The sequence below is a fragment of the Xyrauchen texanus genome, chromosome 23 (genome assembly GCF_025860055.1).
Source record: "Xyrauchen texanus isolate HMW12.3.18 chromosome 23, RBS_HiC_50CHRs, whole genome shotgun sequence".
NCBI lineage: Eukaryota > Metazoa > Chordata > Actinopteri > Cypriniformes > Catostomidae > Xyrauchen > Xyrauchen texanus.
Genome location: NC_068298.1, coordinates 6353643 through 6370385, shown reverse-complemented (window position 1 = coordinate 6370385; position 16743 = coordinate 6353643). Strand labels below are relative to the sequence as shown.

Genomic DNA, 16743 nt, shown 5'->3' with positions numbered 1-16743 from the left:
GCACTACGTAGGGAGCAGCGTTTGTGGGCATCATTAGGTGCAAATTGGAAGTCAAGTGCATTTTTAACATCATTTATCATTTATGATTACCAAAAAGACCTCACAAACCTGTGAAGCCCTAATATGCTGTACGTGCCTTTGAAGCCCATCGATGCTGTTTAGGTAGTCAGCTCACTAGGTTTTGACATTTGAGTTTCTCTCACTTGAAGGTTTGATTTTGAAGGTGATTTTGGATCACCATATATTGGACAGTTTTAAACATCAGGGTTCCTTGACTTTTTCAGATGTTAGTGATTTCTGGATAATAACTTGTTTTATAAAGATTACACACAAGAAGTCAATTTTAGACAATAAAACATTTTAGAAACAGAGCATAGCCGATAGGTTTATAGAAGACTTTGGTTTATATCACTAGACATTTACATTAATTTTAAATTTTCTATTAATTTCCATTACTTTCCTAGGTGTTGAAACCACCATTTTTAAATTCTGATATTTCCAGTTTGTTTTTATGGCAATGGAAACCCTGAATAAAATTTACATAACAGATATGACTTATTCATTAAACTAGGATGATATTCATTAGAACAATTTAACAACATATAGGTATATTGAATGAAAAACAACATTGAACATCTGGGATCTACCCTCATATAAAGCTGGACACTGATTTCTAGGACTTCGGCAAATTGAAGACAAAATACATGAAGATTCTGCACTATTTCTAGGTCCCTAATCCTAAGTGAAAGCAAATTTGAGACTTTAAGCATGTTAATTCCTTGGTACAAAAGTGTTTTTTATTATTATTTAATTCAATTTGATTCTAATGTCTGGAAACATCCTTGCATCTTTGGTCATTTTGTAATAAAACAGTCTTACTCCATTCTGCTCTGACATTATGAACAAGACACTAACATAATGCAAAGCTAAATGAACGCATTATACAGGATCTACTGTGAATATGAATGAATGTGAGGCACTGAAATGACAACTAGTTGGTCCATCCAGCTTAAAGTTTATTTTACCAATTAAATAGAAATGAATAATCAACAAAAGCAATCTAAAAAAACCACAACACCACCTAAACCAATACACTTATAACACTGGAAATTTGATACATTTGAAGAAAAAAAAGAAGAAATTTGACTGATAAATAAAAGTGGATGTCCACGAAGCATCAAAATGTTTACTACCGTACAAAATTAATCAATTTAAAAATATACACATTTACATTTTTTTTGCAAAGAGCTAAAAAGTAGTAGGTGGGGTGAACATTTTGAATTCAGTGATAATGACAAACATTCTCTTTAAGAAGTTGGCAAACCCTGTGATATTAGAAAAACACCATAACCTGTCGGAAGAACTGTACATTAATAATCAAAAAACGAACAGTGTATTAAAACAGTTCAGTTGCTCAGTTCTCTCGTAGAGCATCAGGATTTTGAAGAAGGTGCTCACAACATTTCAGCATCCTCAATTTTCATCATCTTTTTAGGAGTTCCTGTAAACGAGTCCTGCAAAACACGACGAGTTAGTTGTTAAAGAAATCAAAACAATGAAGAAATAGCAAAGATCCCTAGAACAGGAATGAAACTTAGTTTTCCTGACACCTAAAAGGTTTAGGTCATATGGCACCCCATCCCATTTGTGAACATGCTTTAAATTAAGCAACTTACCTCTGGCAAAGACAACGATACGCCACTGGATGCTGGGTTTTGGGACTCAGTCTCTGTATTTGCTGAACCCTCCACATCCAACTCAAAATCCATGATTTCCCCAAGGTCAATCTCCTCTCTGTTAAAATCAATCAATTCATTTTCAACATTCATCTGAATTGGTTTTTAACAAAAATGTTTTTGGTGGTTATAATGAAACTCACATCTGCTGCAGCTCAAGTCCCTCTTCGGCAGGGGGGTCCCACTTGTGAAGACCGACCCGCCACAGTTTAATCTGCTGATCCCAGGAGCGCCGGCTGTATTTCTTGAACTTGTTTGGAGTCTTTGGATGGATACCTGGCTCTCTCAGATGCCTAAACGTGGGTTAGAAATAGTCTTACTGAAACTTAAAGGGATAGTTCACACAAAAATGAAAATTCTGCTCTCATTTACTCACCCTCATGTTCTTCCAAACATGTATAACATTCTTCCGTGGAACACAAAAGGAGATGTTAACAGATATGTTAGTCTCAGTCAACATTTACTTTAATTGAATGTTCCCATACAGTGAAAGTGAACCGTGACTGTGGCTGACAATGTGCCTAATTACAGCTTTTGTGTTCCACACACGACAATCATACAGGTTTGGAACAACATGAGGGTGAGTAAATGATAAAAGATCATAATTGTCCTATTTAAATCACAACAACCATGTTTATTTTTGTTGGTGTACTAGACCTCTTATTTAATCTAAATGAAAAGATTTGATGAATATACATCTGTTCTTCTACCAATATCAGGGTGTCTGCATGCTCGAAGGAATTAAATTTAAGACATTTTAAAGCCAGATAAAATTTATTTAAGACCACCTTTGAAATAATAATAATAATAATAAAAAAACACATTAAATAATTCATTAGCTGGTAAATTCAAAACCACAAAGACTACTTGGATGTCTCTGGACAAGTTTATTAATATTTTATTGTGCATTTGTGTTTTCTTTTTTTCTTTTTTTTTTTTTAAAACAAGTTACCGGTAATACAACATTACAACTCTAAATTAATTAAGAAGTGACCCATAACTTTAAGCGTAAAAAGTAAACTTTTATCGGATTATGTTGTTGAAAAATGATTTTGAGGGCTCTAGTTGACTGCTGTGACTTCATGATTTTGTTGTGTGGAGTGTCCTTGAAGAGATTTTTTCCAATGTTTTGTCTGCGGAACGATCCAAAAACACTTTAAAATGCAGTACATCTCATTGAAGAGACTGTACATCTATGCCTCACAGCCTCGTTGTCATTCTCGTCAAAAATTGTATATGGCGCTGCTGTGAATAAGGTCTAGCATGTGCTGAATTACACTTATATATTTTTCTTGGCAGATAACTTGCCAAATACTTTAACAGGAAGTTAAATGGCAGTTAATTAAAAAATAATAATTTCTGTCATCACTGGTCACCCTTGAGTCTGAATGAATTTTTCTCTGTCATGGAACAAAAAGACTTTTAGTCTCAGTCTCACTTCACTGTCACTGTATCTTGTTTTTCATTCACTAATTGAATGGTGACTGAAACTCCCTAATATCTCCTTTTGATAGCCACTGAAATAAGAAAGTCATACAGGTTTGCAACAGCATGAAGGTAAGTGATGAAAATTTAAATTTTTATGTGAAACATCTCAAAATTATCATAAGTCAAAACTTGTCAGTTACCTTAACAATGGCATTTTAAAGTTGACAATATTTATTGAAAATTTTAACAGATTAAATGATGAAAGAAAACTGTTCTGCATAATTAGTTATGATGTATATTGAAAACAGATTGTATACTAAATATTAAATATAGATAATATCTTTTCATATTATGTATATTATTATTATAATTTTATATAATGATTGTTTTGTATATTATTACAAAAACATTTAAATTGACTGATTCAGATGGCAGAGAAGTATATGTCAAATGGAGCTCAAGAGAGATGGAGATGAGAGATATAACAGGTGTAAATCTGCAGCTGAGTAGTTCTGTTAGCTTTACAATTATTGTTAAAGGTGATGTAAAATAAGGAAGCGGCAAGATTTGAAAGGCGTCAAAAGACCGCTCCAACCTCGCACGCTTGCAAATTGTCACATTGACAGCTTTGTCGATTATTAGCAGGGGCGACAGTGTTAGAGACGCAAAATAACGCCATTTGCATTTCGGATTAACGGGTTTATGAAGATTTATGCGTGTGTAACATCGTAAGTTCAGTAAAAATGTGCTTCCATGCCACGCTCACACTAAACTCAAGCGTCAGCTGCTAAATGACGGATGCACGAGAGGGAGATGATTTTTGACTCACGCAGATTCTGCTGTTTTAAGCATCTCCTCTATTCACGCCCCAACATTGAAGACCTCAGCAAATGAAATTTAAGACTTCTTGTCATTTATTTAAGATATTTAAGACTTTAAGGACCTTTTGAATTCTCACTTACTTGGGCACTTCTTTTATGTATCTGTCATAGGCAAGAGTGTTTTTCCCATAGTTGATCTGTTTTTGTCTTCTCATGAGTATGGCCTCATCTGTCTCCATTTCACCTTTAGCAGGAGAGTCTTTGGAATCCCAGGATTCTCTGGAGTCTGAACTGGGGGAACGAGAAATGTATGGTTTTCAACTAAAGCAAAGACTGATGTCCAGAGGAGACAATAAAAAGTGTCGCCCCAACCTAATGCCAAAGGTTGAGGCCAATGTATATTAACCTTGGGTAAGAAAACATAAAACTACACAAATCACCTTTAATTAAAGGAATAGTTCAAAAACATAAACAAAATATTCCAAGGCACTCGATTTGTGTAGAAAAAAAGTTAAAGCCTTTATTAAATCATGGCTTTTATCAGTAAAATTGGTGACAGATACACCTACGCATTGCGGCTTAAGCCTTCGTCAGGTTTTGTTTATGTTTTTGAGCTTAATTATCCCAAGCAACCAAAGAGCACCGAGATATTACACCCTGTGCAGCACTTCTTTTGCATTCTTTGCTGTGATAAAGGAATAGTTAACCTGAATATGAACATTCTCAGTACTTACCACTTACTTACTTATAAAGGTAATCCAAATGATTCTAGTGGTTTAATCCATGTCTTCTAAAGCGATCTTCTAAAGTATACAATCTTGAAATCATGATCACCAAGGAGACCGCTGATGTCAAGATTTATAATGACAAAGGAGGAATTTTGGTCTGTTCTTACTACAAACCGATTGGATCGCTTCAGAAGACATGGATTAAGCCACTAGAATCATATGGATTGCCTTTATGCTGCCATTCACTATAGACCTACATAGCTGAGAAATTATTTTAAAAAAATCTTCTTTTATGCTCTGAAGAATAAAGTCATACACATCCGTGATGGCATGAGGGTGAGAAATTGATGACAATTTTCATTTTTGGGTGAACTACTTTAAAACACAGAAAGACTAACGTGGTTTTAAATCACAAACCTTCCAGACGAGGTTTTTCTATCTCTCGGAGGAATGTCTGCAGCGAGAATCCTTCTTCTATAGCTGAAAAATGAGGGTACCTCTGATTAAAAATGTATCATGGCAATCAATTATGCCTGTAAATTTATATTTACCAAGAAACACAATACTGTAAATATATTTGAGTTTCAATCACATCCTGTAGCCAAAAATCAAGAGAGGCAACTGACCGATGCATGTCGCAATGGACATTTGTACGCATTTCCTCTGCCTCCACCTCATCGCCCCAGTTCTTTATCCTGGACACAGGTCCTTCACTCTCAGGGGTTGTAAAACTGAATGGAAAAATTACACTATAACAAACATCTGCAGATCACTTTTTTAATCATCATTAAACATAATTTAATGCAAGTGATGAGATTAGATTTCATTCAAATAGCAAAGAGCTTAAAATTCATGTTGCTTTTCTGGACATTCAAGAGTTTAGATAAACAAGTACTCTGAATACATGTTATTATATTTAAGATACAAGCTATTACAAATAAATGTCAGCCACAGTACTTAAGAACAATTCAAGTTGACTCTTCTTGAGGAATAAAAATGATTTGAAATGCCGTTTAAAACACAATTTAAATCATAGAATAATGAATGAAAAAAGGGAAACTTTACATGTCTGGTCTGCGTGAGCTCTGTGATCTTTGGTCTTTGCCAGACTCTTCAACACGATGTGATCTTCTCAAACTACCATCTGCTCCACGTTTCCTACCATGGGACCATCTTGAAAGGTCTTTGTTCCTGTAAGACATGTTGACGTGCATTTAAAACACCACTACACCACTTACACTTAACGTTGTACATGCAATTGTACAAAAAAGGAGCACATGAATTAGAAATGAGCAATAACACTGATAAATGCGCAATGCTCAAGCTAATCGTTTTAAAAGGCACTTGGCCAAAACAGTGATCTCATTCACTTCTTTGTAAAAACCTCCAACAAGATATCAACATTTCTCCAAAACAACCAAACGTGACTTATAACAACTAAATTAAACTTTAATCGTTTTAAAGAGACACAACAACAAAAATGTTGTCAACACACACGACTGCTCATTTAGTGCAAGACCCTTCAAATAGCAAAACAGGGAGCATATTTGAGAACTTTGATGTGTTTTTAAGGATTTAAAAGAAAATGTACTATGGCACAAGTTATATAGAAAAGTCTAGACACTCTTATAGCGCTTATAATGCCATGTTCTGAACACAATACAGAGGACTGGCGGGAGAATTTCACACCTCAATTCCCAGCTCCATCACAAGCCTGTCAATCTGAGGACTGAATATACAATAAAAGCTAACTGAGAGATGTAATGTAGTTTGTAGAAGTAATATGGTAAAGTCAAGACACTCTTATAGCACTTATAATGTCATGTTCCAAACAACAGGATACAGAGGACTGGCGGGAGAACTTTTACACCACAGTCATTAGCTGGATAGGTATGTTACAGTTATAAAATAAGGCTTCACAGTAATAAAACAGACTTGATTTAAGGAAGAGGCAACGCACATCACAATAGACTAAAAAGGTGCACTAGTATATATTACTAGTTGTTTTGCTATGCTAGGTGGACCGAAGTCTGAAAAACATGAAAACGAACATACCTACATCTGTCACTATACCTTTTATTGACTCTTACCCGTTTTCCTCAGTCTTGTAATCATTTTCGTGCCTGTATGTTTGGTGTTTGGACATTTCTAAAGGTGAAAAATAGGTAACCACACGGACGAGCAGCTCCCAGGTTTGTATTAAACCGCGCCAACTTCCCGCAGTGTACGGCTACCGAGAGGTCACGTGACAGATGGGGGCGTTGCTAATGACGTCGTCCATTAGAGGCCCGTCCATTTACGCTTTCGATCATTTGTTTTAGTCTATGACGTGTAGATCTAATAAACTATGCTGGCGCGTATCCGCTTCTTTCTTCTCTGTTGAAGAGCTTAATGGCGGGCACCAATAGGATTTTATTGGCGACATTCAATGGAAGAAAGCGTGGTTGTTACCATATAAATATTGTATTTCAAATTAAATTAAAGAAGTGCACTTTTAATTTTTGCTCAAAATATATCCACACCTGGCGAGATTTTGTGGTGAAAGTGAAAGCCTTAGCCATTTATTTTTCTCTTGTAGAATATCTTCGAAGTTTTGTTGTGAATTGATTGTTTGTCTACAATTTATAAAAAATATATTTTTTTGCATTAAAGATATTATCTGTTCTTTTGAACACGAGAATAAAGCATTAGTTTGTATTGTTAATTATTTTTTTATTCTTGTAGCAAAATTGTATTTGCACAGAGGTATATTAAAAAGCTTCCCAGGCTCACCGAGCTCTTAGTTGATGTGGAGTATTTGGTTAAATCTTTAAAATGGCTCATGAATAAGAAATGTTCTTCATTTTAAGATATTATGATAACATTTTGGTATGAGCCGTGAACCAGGACAAATATTATTAATTTTTTTTGTTTTCTTTTCTGGGTTTTCTATTTATTTTTCTTCTATTGTTATTGCCTTTTTGTGTATGCAATTCTAATTGTACAATTGTTAACTTTTTTGCCTTCACAATAAAAAATAAATAAGAGCTTAATGGCGGGAGTACAAACTACCAAGCTCAAAGCCTCAAACCCTCCATTAAAAAAAAATTATGGTTTAAACCTCATTTACTATAGCAAATCATTTGGACTCTGATATACATAATCATTGTTCTGTTGTCATTGAGTCAATTCAAACATTCAGGGGACAAAGTATGTTTAATTTCCATATACATAGACTAGATCCTCCTCAAATAAAATGCATGTTAAAAAATGTCTTGAAATTTAAAACGAAATTAATTAGCCTACATTTAGTGATAAATAACTGCTTTGATATTTAAAATTAAATCAAATGTGATTGTTCATTATTACACACTACTTAAGGGACATTCTCTTAAGATTTGTCTATTTGAGCTACACCCATCACATAACAGTGGCATAAAATGTAGCATATTTGCTTGCAGTCTAAAAAGACATTTTCAAGAGAATGGGGCCATGCTCCTGTATGACAATGACTGTCCATAAAGCGAGGTCCATCAAGAAATTATTTACGGAGCCTGGAGTGAAAGAACTTTACTAGCCTGCACAAAGCCCAGACCTGAACACCACTGAACACCTTTGGGTTAAATTGGATAAATGTTTCCAAATATTAAAATTTGGAGACCAAACGTACAAAGTTTCTTCTCTGCCATCTGAATATTTGGAGAGTACCAACATCTAGTAGACAACTTTATCAGAAGAGTGAATAAGCGATTTAATGTCTTTTCAGCACTCTTCATACATTAAATATATGCAAATAGGAGGCCTTGGTAGCTCAGAGAGTATCAATGCTAACTACCACCAACTACCTCCAGCCAGGTCTCCTAAGCAACCCAATTGGCCTGGTTGCTAAGAAGGGTAAAGTCACTTGGGGTAACCTCATGATCACGATTAGTGATTCTCAGTTTACTTTCTTCTGACTGTTGTAAACTACTAAATTTTTTTTTTCTTCATTTGTTAAGTTGGGAGAAAGAAAGTGACATTCTGTTGTTGTATGATCAAATGGAGAAGCAAAATTTGCATTGGTCTTCCATTCATTGCTTTCAGTGAGGCACCACTGAATCATACACAAATTTAAGTTGATGACAACTCAGGCTACAGACACAAAAATGGGCCCAAAAAAAACATTAATCAAAATACAATTGTTTTAGATTGGTCCACTCACAGAAATAAAAAAACCAAGTGAAAGTTACATTTTTACTTGCACATTTTAGAATGGCATTACATTGTTTAGGTCGGTCACATGGATACATACAGTCATACTACATTTCAGTTTCATAGAGAGTACTCATTTCAAACTTGAGGGAAACTTGCACTTGAATGAATGACTTGACTCATGTACAAGAAGTGGGATTTAACTTAAGACGAATCTATGGTTCCATAATTCAGTTCACATTGTTCCCCTTGCAAGAGTACGGTCTTTGGTTGTAAAGGTTTAATACAAAATGCATATACATTATACTATTGTATACAGAAAAAGCTTCCACAGCTCATTTCAATGTGTGATGTTGGTTGATTCCTGCATTATGAAAACGTATTGTAACACTCCACAGGACCCGTTGCCATTTGAAAGCTCCTCAAACACCTTTGCTATTACAGAAACAAAAGGGATGTTAAACAAAATAATTTGACATTGTGTTTAAAGTGAACTGTAGCAGGCTTTTTAGTCAGATTTTTGTAGACCGTGCAACAAAAACCTGTGCCAACCCTGCATTTGCTATTCCAAGATAAAAAGACACCACAACAGAGGAATGCTTCTGCCATGATGGTATCAACTTGGATTACAACACTTAAGTGTTAAATTTACCTTCACAGGACGACATCACTGGACCCTTCAACACCTTGTTCCTTAGATTAAACAGGACCAATTAGAAAACAAACTGGTCATCATTAAGTAGGTTACAGTGATTTGACTGATCAGTGCCATTTGTGTCTGCACATTATATGTATAACGTTTTAAGGTTAAATCACACCACAATCAAGTCTTTATGAAACAGAAAACAAATCCTTACCACAGAGATATGGTGACCACAGAGTCCCTGAGATTCATTGGAACTGCTGCAGAAAAAAAAAAAAGTATATTTACCTAAATGCATCTATTATGCATTTCAAATAAAACACATTTTATATGACTGTTCACCTTAAGTCTAGGGCTGCCCCATTTTTTGAGCACAGTCCACTCTCAGAAGGCATGGACTGACCAGTGCAAAACATCAAGATTCACTAAAACAGCAAAAGCTGATGAAGCACAAACGGCAGTGCCTTTCTCTACCAGCAGAGTAACACTAGCTCAGGCATGGAAAAGGCCTGCACAGCTGACTTCCGCTGGATTTATGAGCAAAACATACAATATATAAAAAAACGTGCATGACGTACCAGTTACAGAAGTCGTGGATTCATAAACTGAAGTAAATACAATCCTATTCAGCCACCTAGAAGTGAAAAAGTAAATGCAGTGTTACTTTCATCAAGCGCACGTGGTCAAACACACACACACAAAAACTACAAGGATGTAGAAAAGAGTCATAGGACGCCACGTATATAGTTTTGAATTTGGTTAAAACATAATGAAACTAAGAATTCTACACAGGTGTGCGAATTTACCTTCTAATGGCCAGCTCTCGCTGTCATTTTCCTTTGTTGTGATAACACGCTTCCACCGCCCCATTGTAAAATAAGAGACCGAATTCAGGAGCGCGGCGGTATTTATAGAGGATTACGGCACCGCACCATCGAAGAAGAGCGAGTAGGCCGTCGCGTGGTATGGTGACGTCAGATTCGCGAACGAGTTGTTCTTTTGAACCGATTCATTTAAATGATTCACACAGTGTTAGATCGCTCTACAAAGGGATATTCATTACTTTAATGTATGTTTAGGCGAAAAACTGTGAACATAACAACACAAAGCACACAATATTTTTTTTCTGTCCCCCTTTTTCTCTCCAGTTTGGAATGCCCAATACTCAATGCACTCTAAATCCTTGTAGTGGTGTAATGACTCACCTCAATCAGGGTGGCCAAGGGCGAATCTTAGTTGCTTCCATGTCTGAGTCTGAGACCATTAATCTGTGCATTTTATAACGTGGCTTGTTGAGCGCGTTACAGTGGAGACATAGTACGTGTGGAGGCTTCACGCCATCCACCGCAGCATCCACGCCCTCACCACGCGCTCCACCGAGAGCGAACAACATTATAGTGACTACCAGGAGGTTACCCCATCTGAATCTACCCTCCCTAGGTTGCTTAGGAGACCTGGCTAGAGTCACTCAGAACGCGCTGGGATTCTAATTTGCGTCTTTACTCATTGAGCTACCCAGGCCCCCCAAAGCACACAATATTAACAGTAACAAATTGTTATCCATAACTTACATCATTAGCTATCAGGACAATACAAATCTGTTCAGCTGTGACCTCAATTTGTTGGCGAACCTGGAAGGTGAAGGGCCCAAACATACTTCACACATGTTGCCAACACATGGCCAACGCATGGTCCCGTTGTACATAACGTGAGCTCTTGCGTTGCTCTGGTGGTTACGAACCTCGGACCACAATGGGGCGAATGAGCCCCCTTATGCGCCACAAAGCCTGATGTGTTGGAGTCAACACGTCGACAGTTGAGGAGTGTGTGCTTTTGTGTTTGCTGAAAAAAGGATAGAAAAATATGTTTGTTTAATCTTACTGGTTAGGCGCGACTCTCCTCAAATTGCTGCTCCGCCATGACAGTTGTTGATTGGAAAAAGAAAATCCGCTGTAGCACCCCTTGCAGCAACTGAGAATACAGCGCATACTTGCGTGAGGTCAAAGGTGTAGATTTGTCTTGAATATTGGGGGTTTTATAGTGTGAAGCATCTAGATGTTTCCATTGATCATGGTATACGTATTGGAGGGGGTTGTACTTGCTTGTTTTGATTATTGGGGGTTACCTCCCCCCATACACCCTGAAAACCTCGCCCATGCTTTAGGTTATGAATTGCGCTCTGACATGTTTCACAATGCAACGACGCGTGAAATCAAGCTTGCGTAGGAAGATGCGTCTGTGTTCACAAACTTACATTGAGTATGTTTGGGCCGTAATTCACCATGTAATTTATCTGTAACTTATTATACGTTTTAATAATTATAAAAAAATATTTATGGGATTTAAAACATACATTTTACACAGTCATACCTCAAATGAGAATTTTGAAGCCGCTGTATTAAAAAAAATTAAGTTGTTAGCAAGTTGCTAGATAAGGACTACAAATACCACAAGCATGTAAGCGAATGTACCTGACGAAATGGAAAAAGCAAAGGGTTGTAGTTCTTATCTAGCAACTTGTTAGCAACATATTATAAAGGAAAAAAAACAAAACATAGCTGCTTTAAAATTCATGTTTGGGGTACGACTGTAATTTATGTTGAAGTACAAAACATCCAAGTATCTGAAAGTCATTTTGAAAGAACAAATTTCCCTGATGGCACATGTACATGTACATCACCCAGATGTCTATTAGATGTGTGGATTTACATCTGAAAGACATATTTTTTGATTGTTTGCTCATCTGCAGTACATCTATAAGATTTCTTCTCTCGGATGTCAATAAGACATTCAGCAGATGTCTTTGAGACGTTTATGAGTTAGAATGTTTGTAAATCTTGGCCGGTATTCACAAAGATTTTTATCTTACAACAAGGAGTTCTCCTAAACGTTCCTAGCTAAGGGTTTTTGCTTAAAATCTATTCACAAAACTGCTAACAGCAAGGTTTACTAATGAAATCTTAATGCAAGCGTAAAGCTGCGTTCACACTGCCAGTGACACGCAGTGACAAAACGACCTCATCTCATTCATTTTCAATGAGAGCTGGCGATTTCCGGCAACACGAGCGACTGTTGGTGACCGGATGTGGGCGTGTCCAGCGACGTGACAAAGTTGAGAAATGTTTAACTTTATGCAAATGAAGAGTGACTTTCGGGAGTGACAGCCAATACGAAAGAAGATGGTTGCTCACGTGATCCTACTATTTTAACAATAATATTAATTGTAAACAAACTGAAAGCTGCGCTCACACTGCCAGCTACTTTGTCGCTGCATGTCGCCAGTGGCTGACGGTCAGGTCGCTAGTGGTGTGTATGGAGAGTCTAAACAGCACTGTTTCGATACAATTAATATTATTATTAAAATATTAGGATCACGTGAGCTCTACCATCTTCACTCATATTGGCTGTCGCTCCCGAAAGTCGCTCTTTGGTTAAATTTAAACATTTCTCAACTTTGTCGTGTCGATGGACATGCCCACATCCGGTCGCCATCGCTCGTGTCGCCGGAAGTTGCCAGCTCTCATTGAAAATGAATGAGGTGAGGTCGCTTTTTCGCCGCGTGTCGCTGGCAGTGTGAACGCAGCGTAAGGCGGAGTTGACCTCATTGCCATGGATGACGTCATATTTTGTTAGCGCACTCTTTGAATGTGATTGGTAGACAGGGAAGTGCTATTTTTCAGCAAATTCCTCATAGACAGACAGTGAAATAAATAACAAATATAATATTTATAGATTATTTTAGAATTATAGAATATTTTTTTTCATTTCAGTCACTCTTAGGGAACTTTTTAATTCAATGTTTTAAACAAATTTTCCTTAACAACAGAGGAGTGGCACATTACAACAGTTCTTTCACACTTTCAGAAATAAGCATTTATGCATTTTTTAAACAATTTTATAAATATATATTTGAAGTCAAAGGATAATCTCTAATATTCTGGGTCTAATTTGGGTGGGTCCATACCCAACGTTATGTTGCTATGCCACTGTTTAGAAGTCCTGTTGTGGGTTTAGGAGCTACTTTTAGCATTAAAATGCTTCATTAATTCATATTAGATGAAAATTGAACGAGTCCTAAAATTAGTTGCTCCTAAATTCCCATGTTAGGAGCTACTTTTAGCCTTAAGATGTTATGCATAGATGGATACGGGCCCTGCTCTTTTTAAAATGTTTAGCAGATATTAATTAGAATGTAATGTTTTGCAGATGAAAAGATCTGAAACGTAAGACGTGAGCTATGATCTGGGCTTGGAGCGCTGAAAGTTCTGTAAAGGTGAAACAGCTGTTTCCATCAAAAGCGTGTAAAAGCCAAAGGCTTTTTAATTGCTTACACCAAAATAAGTGCCTTGGATAATTGTTGTATACTATATGAAAGTAATGTCGACCCACAGACCTTATTTGAATCACAAATCTAAAACTACCATTATAAAAACCCATTGGAAAAGTTTGGACCACGAGCTGATGACAGCTCTGTTGTTGTTACAATGCATTTTGGAGTTATTAACAAGACAACAATTCTTATAACATAATCGTGAGATAAATAGCCATTTTACCACACAAATTAAATGAAAAAGAATTTCTGAGAAGAGTACTTGTGATTGACTCAGTTGGTGAACAGGTTCATTGAAACAAACTGTTCGAACGAACCGATTCGCTAAAATGAATCGGACTTCCTAGTGCCCCGCCCCTCCCAAGGCTTGCGTGGTGTGTTCATTGGGCGTCTTTGAACGGAAGGGATTGAGCCGCTTTCAAATCACACGAATCACGATGGCTGAAGGATGCGTCCTCCGGAGATCGCGTTTGTCGGCCGCATACGTCATCGATGCTCTCTCGTTTAATTTGTTTTGTCTTTTTCTTATTTTGTATCTATTGTCAATCTATTTTATGTATATGCACTTACATTTATACAATTGTTAACCTTTTTGCATTCCGAATAAAAAATAAAAATAAATAATTAAACGAGAGACGGTGACGTATGCGGCCTACAAATGCGACCTCCAGAGGACGCATCCATCGAAACGAGGCACAGCCGTCTTTTTTTGTCTAATTGGAAACGTTTGTTCACTCAAAGTTTAATTAATTACATTATTTCAAAATAATACGTCATCATGACGTTACAAATTCCCAGACTCCCCGATTACATTTATAAAGTGGAAAAGAAGGAGAAAGAGTTACAGACAGCAGGTTCTAAAGCAAAACCGCCAAAATGAATGATCCATTTTCTAAAGTACCATTCATATCACCCCCCTCCAGCAATCTGGCTGTAGAAAAGGACCTCCCACATAAACCTGATCTATTAGTGGGCAAAATGCATAATATAGATTTCAAGGACATTAGTTACATTTGTAATCTTTGAGATTATTCAGTAGATGGCGCTAAAAAGTTGTTATGAGTCCTGTTTGAAAGGATGGGCAACACTGTGGATGACAGCAACATTATTACACGTTTACACAGAAAACAAATCGTTTCGTTGAGAAATGTATTACATGAAATACTGCACTGAGGTTTCACGTGAAAACACCATGGCTCTGCTCAGAAGAGAGTACTTTTAAATGCATACTATTAATGTGCAGAATACACTACATGCTGCCTACTATGCATTTCAAATAGTATGTGTTACAGTACACATAATGCAACACATATTTTCAAGTGGGATGCTACAGTGCTATCATCTCATGCACTCATTAAAGTTGCACGTTTAATTGAGAAATTGGCGTCAAGGTTAAAAAAAAAAAAAAAAAGTTATTTTGCATTTTTATTCATGTTTTGAGTAAAAATGCATTAACATTTGGCTGTAAGATCAAATAGCGAGCCAAGAAAGAGATTAAGAATTGTGGCCATAATTACTTCTGGTTCATTCATTACACAACTGAGCGCTATGTATTATAGGAATGTCATACAGGTCTCCCATGGAACCCAGAAAATGTGCATGCATATGAAAAAGCATGCATACTGCAGAAATAGGTAGTATGCTGTTCGCATGAGAATTCTACATGCAGGCTACTCGACATTCTAATTTCCAGACATGAATCAATTAGTTTGACCTAACTAAACACTATTTTGCATTTTGCAAGCACATTCAATGAATTGAACTACAACAGACTATGACTAAATTAAATTTGAGTTGAGAAATGTCACATATCATGAAGCACTTTGAATCACATTTCCCACAGCATAATGATGTCATTCACATGAATTCATCAAATCAGCAACACAATGAATGACATCTGGGTGCATGGGTACACAGACAGCACCAGTTTATTGCTTTACCCAAGAGCTCTGGCGTCATTATGTGCTATAAAAGAACCTTTCCCACTGAGACCCCCAGACAAGCATCTTCCCCAATCCCCTCTCCCACTGTTCCGTTGCGGGTTCTTGACCATGGCCAAAGCATCACCATGGCAACGTTTACAAGTTGGGAGTGACTGTGTCAAGATATGGGGATGAGGGTATAGGGGCCTGTGAGTGCAACCAAAGGGTATTAAACAATGAGCTGTTAATGAAGACAGCAAAATAGGAGGCCGTTTCAGGACGTTGAAAATTGAGCCAGTCTGGGTTAATTTGCCCACCCTGATCCCACCAGTTTGACAAAGTCATTGATGGAATGATAAAAAAAAAAGACTGTACCAATGGTATACATGCTGATAAGTGTCGGTGTAAAGTCCCAAGACCACTGTTGTATCAGAAGGCACAACATAAAACAAAACAAGCCAATAATTTAAATTCTCTCATCACTCTGATCTCATCCCAGATGTGCATGACATTTTCTTCTGCAGAAAAATATCTCAGCCCTGTAGGTTCATGCAGTGCAAGTGAATGGTGACCAAAGCTCCAAAAAGCACATAAAGGCAGCAGAGAAATAATCCATATGACTATTGGTTAAATAAATTTTTTCTAACTGATTTCAGGTGAGTACAAACCAAAATGTAAAAACAAATGTCACTGTACATCTTACCATTGCAACCTCTAGGCACGATTATGTATGTGCAGAGTGCTAGATGGCGTTAGGACGTATAATTGTGCTTGAAATCATGATCATGCCTAGAGACCACAATGGCAAGATGTACAGTGAAAAAGAGGTACATTTTGGTCTGTTCTCACCCAAAACTGGATCACTTCAGAAGACATGGATTAAACCACAGGAGTCGTATGGATTACTTCTATGCTGCCTTTATGTTCTTCAAAGTTTTAGTCACCATTCACTTGCATTGTATGGA

General features: G+C 36.9%; 1 protein-coding gene, 1 long non-coding RNA gene and 1 other non-coding gene across 4 annotated transcripts; all 3 read right to left on the bottom strand.

Moving 5' to 3' along the window:
- Window positions 1-1003: 1003 nt before the first annotated feature.
- LOC127617217 (histone RNA hairpin-binding protein-like) lies at window positions 1004-6919 on the bottom strand. Of its 2 annotated transcripts, none has more exons than XM_052089150.1 (8): window positions 6804-6919; window positions 5779-5904; window positions 5340-5462; window positions 5131-5193; window positions 4127-4276; window positions 1880-2029; window positions 1677-1794; window positions 1004-1514 (listed from the first exon to the last, which is right to left on the bottom strand). In XM_052089150.1, exons 1-8 carry the CDS (start codon window positions 6857-6859, stop codon window positions 1455-1457), a joined length of 846 nt encoding a protein of 281 aa, XP_051945110.1. In that variant the 5' UTR covers window positions 6860-6919; the 3' UTR covers window positions 1004-1454. The 2 variants fall into 2 exon arrangements, with proteins under 2 accessions (XP_051945110.1, XP_051945111.1); XM_052089151.1 differs by having other exon boundaries at window positions 5340-5444.
- Window positions 6920-7956: 1037 nt separating this feature from the next.
- LOC127617196 (uncharacterized) lies at window positions 7957-10439 on the bottom strand. The gene is made up of 5 exons (XR_007967292.1): window positions 10333-10439; window positions 10105-10160; window positions 9741-9786; window positions 9536-9576; window positions 7957-9318 (listed from the first exon to the last, which is right to left on the bottom strand). It is a non-coding gene; the product is annotated as an uncharacterized LOC127617196 (long non-coding RNA).
- LOC127617386 (small nucleolar RNA SNORA74) lies at window positions 9860-10058 on the bottom strand. The gene has a single exon (XR_007967332.1). It is a non-coding gene; the product is annotated as a small nucleolar RNA SNORA74 (small nucleolar RNA).
- Window positions 10440-16743: the final 6304 nt, after the last annotated feature.

What these genes read in the sequence shown, in the direction of transcription:
- LOC127617217 (XM_052089150.1), bottom strand. Translation starts at nt 6,859, where the DNA reads ATGTCCAAACACCAAACATACAGGCACGAAAATGATTACAAGACTGAG. An exon ending in GTCCATTGCGACATGCATCG is followed by an intron (nt 5,194 to 5,339) that starts GTCAGTTGCCTC and finishes CTCATTTTTCAG; the next exon opens with CTATAGAAGAAGGATTCTCG. An exon ending in AGAAAAACCTCGTCTGGAAG is followed by an intron (nt 4,277 to 5,130) that starts GTTTGTGATTTA and finishes TCGTTCCCCCAG; the next exon opens with TTCAGACTCCAGAGAATCCT.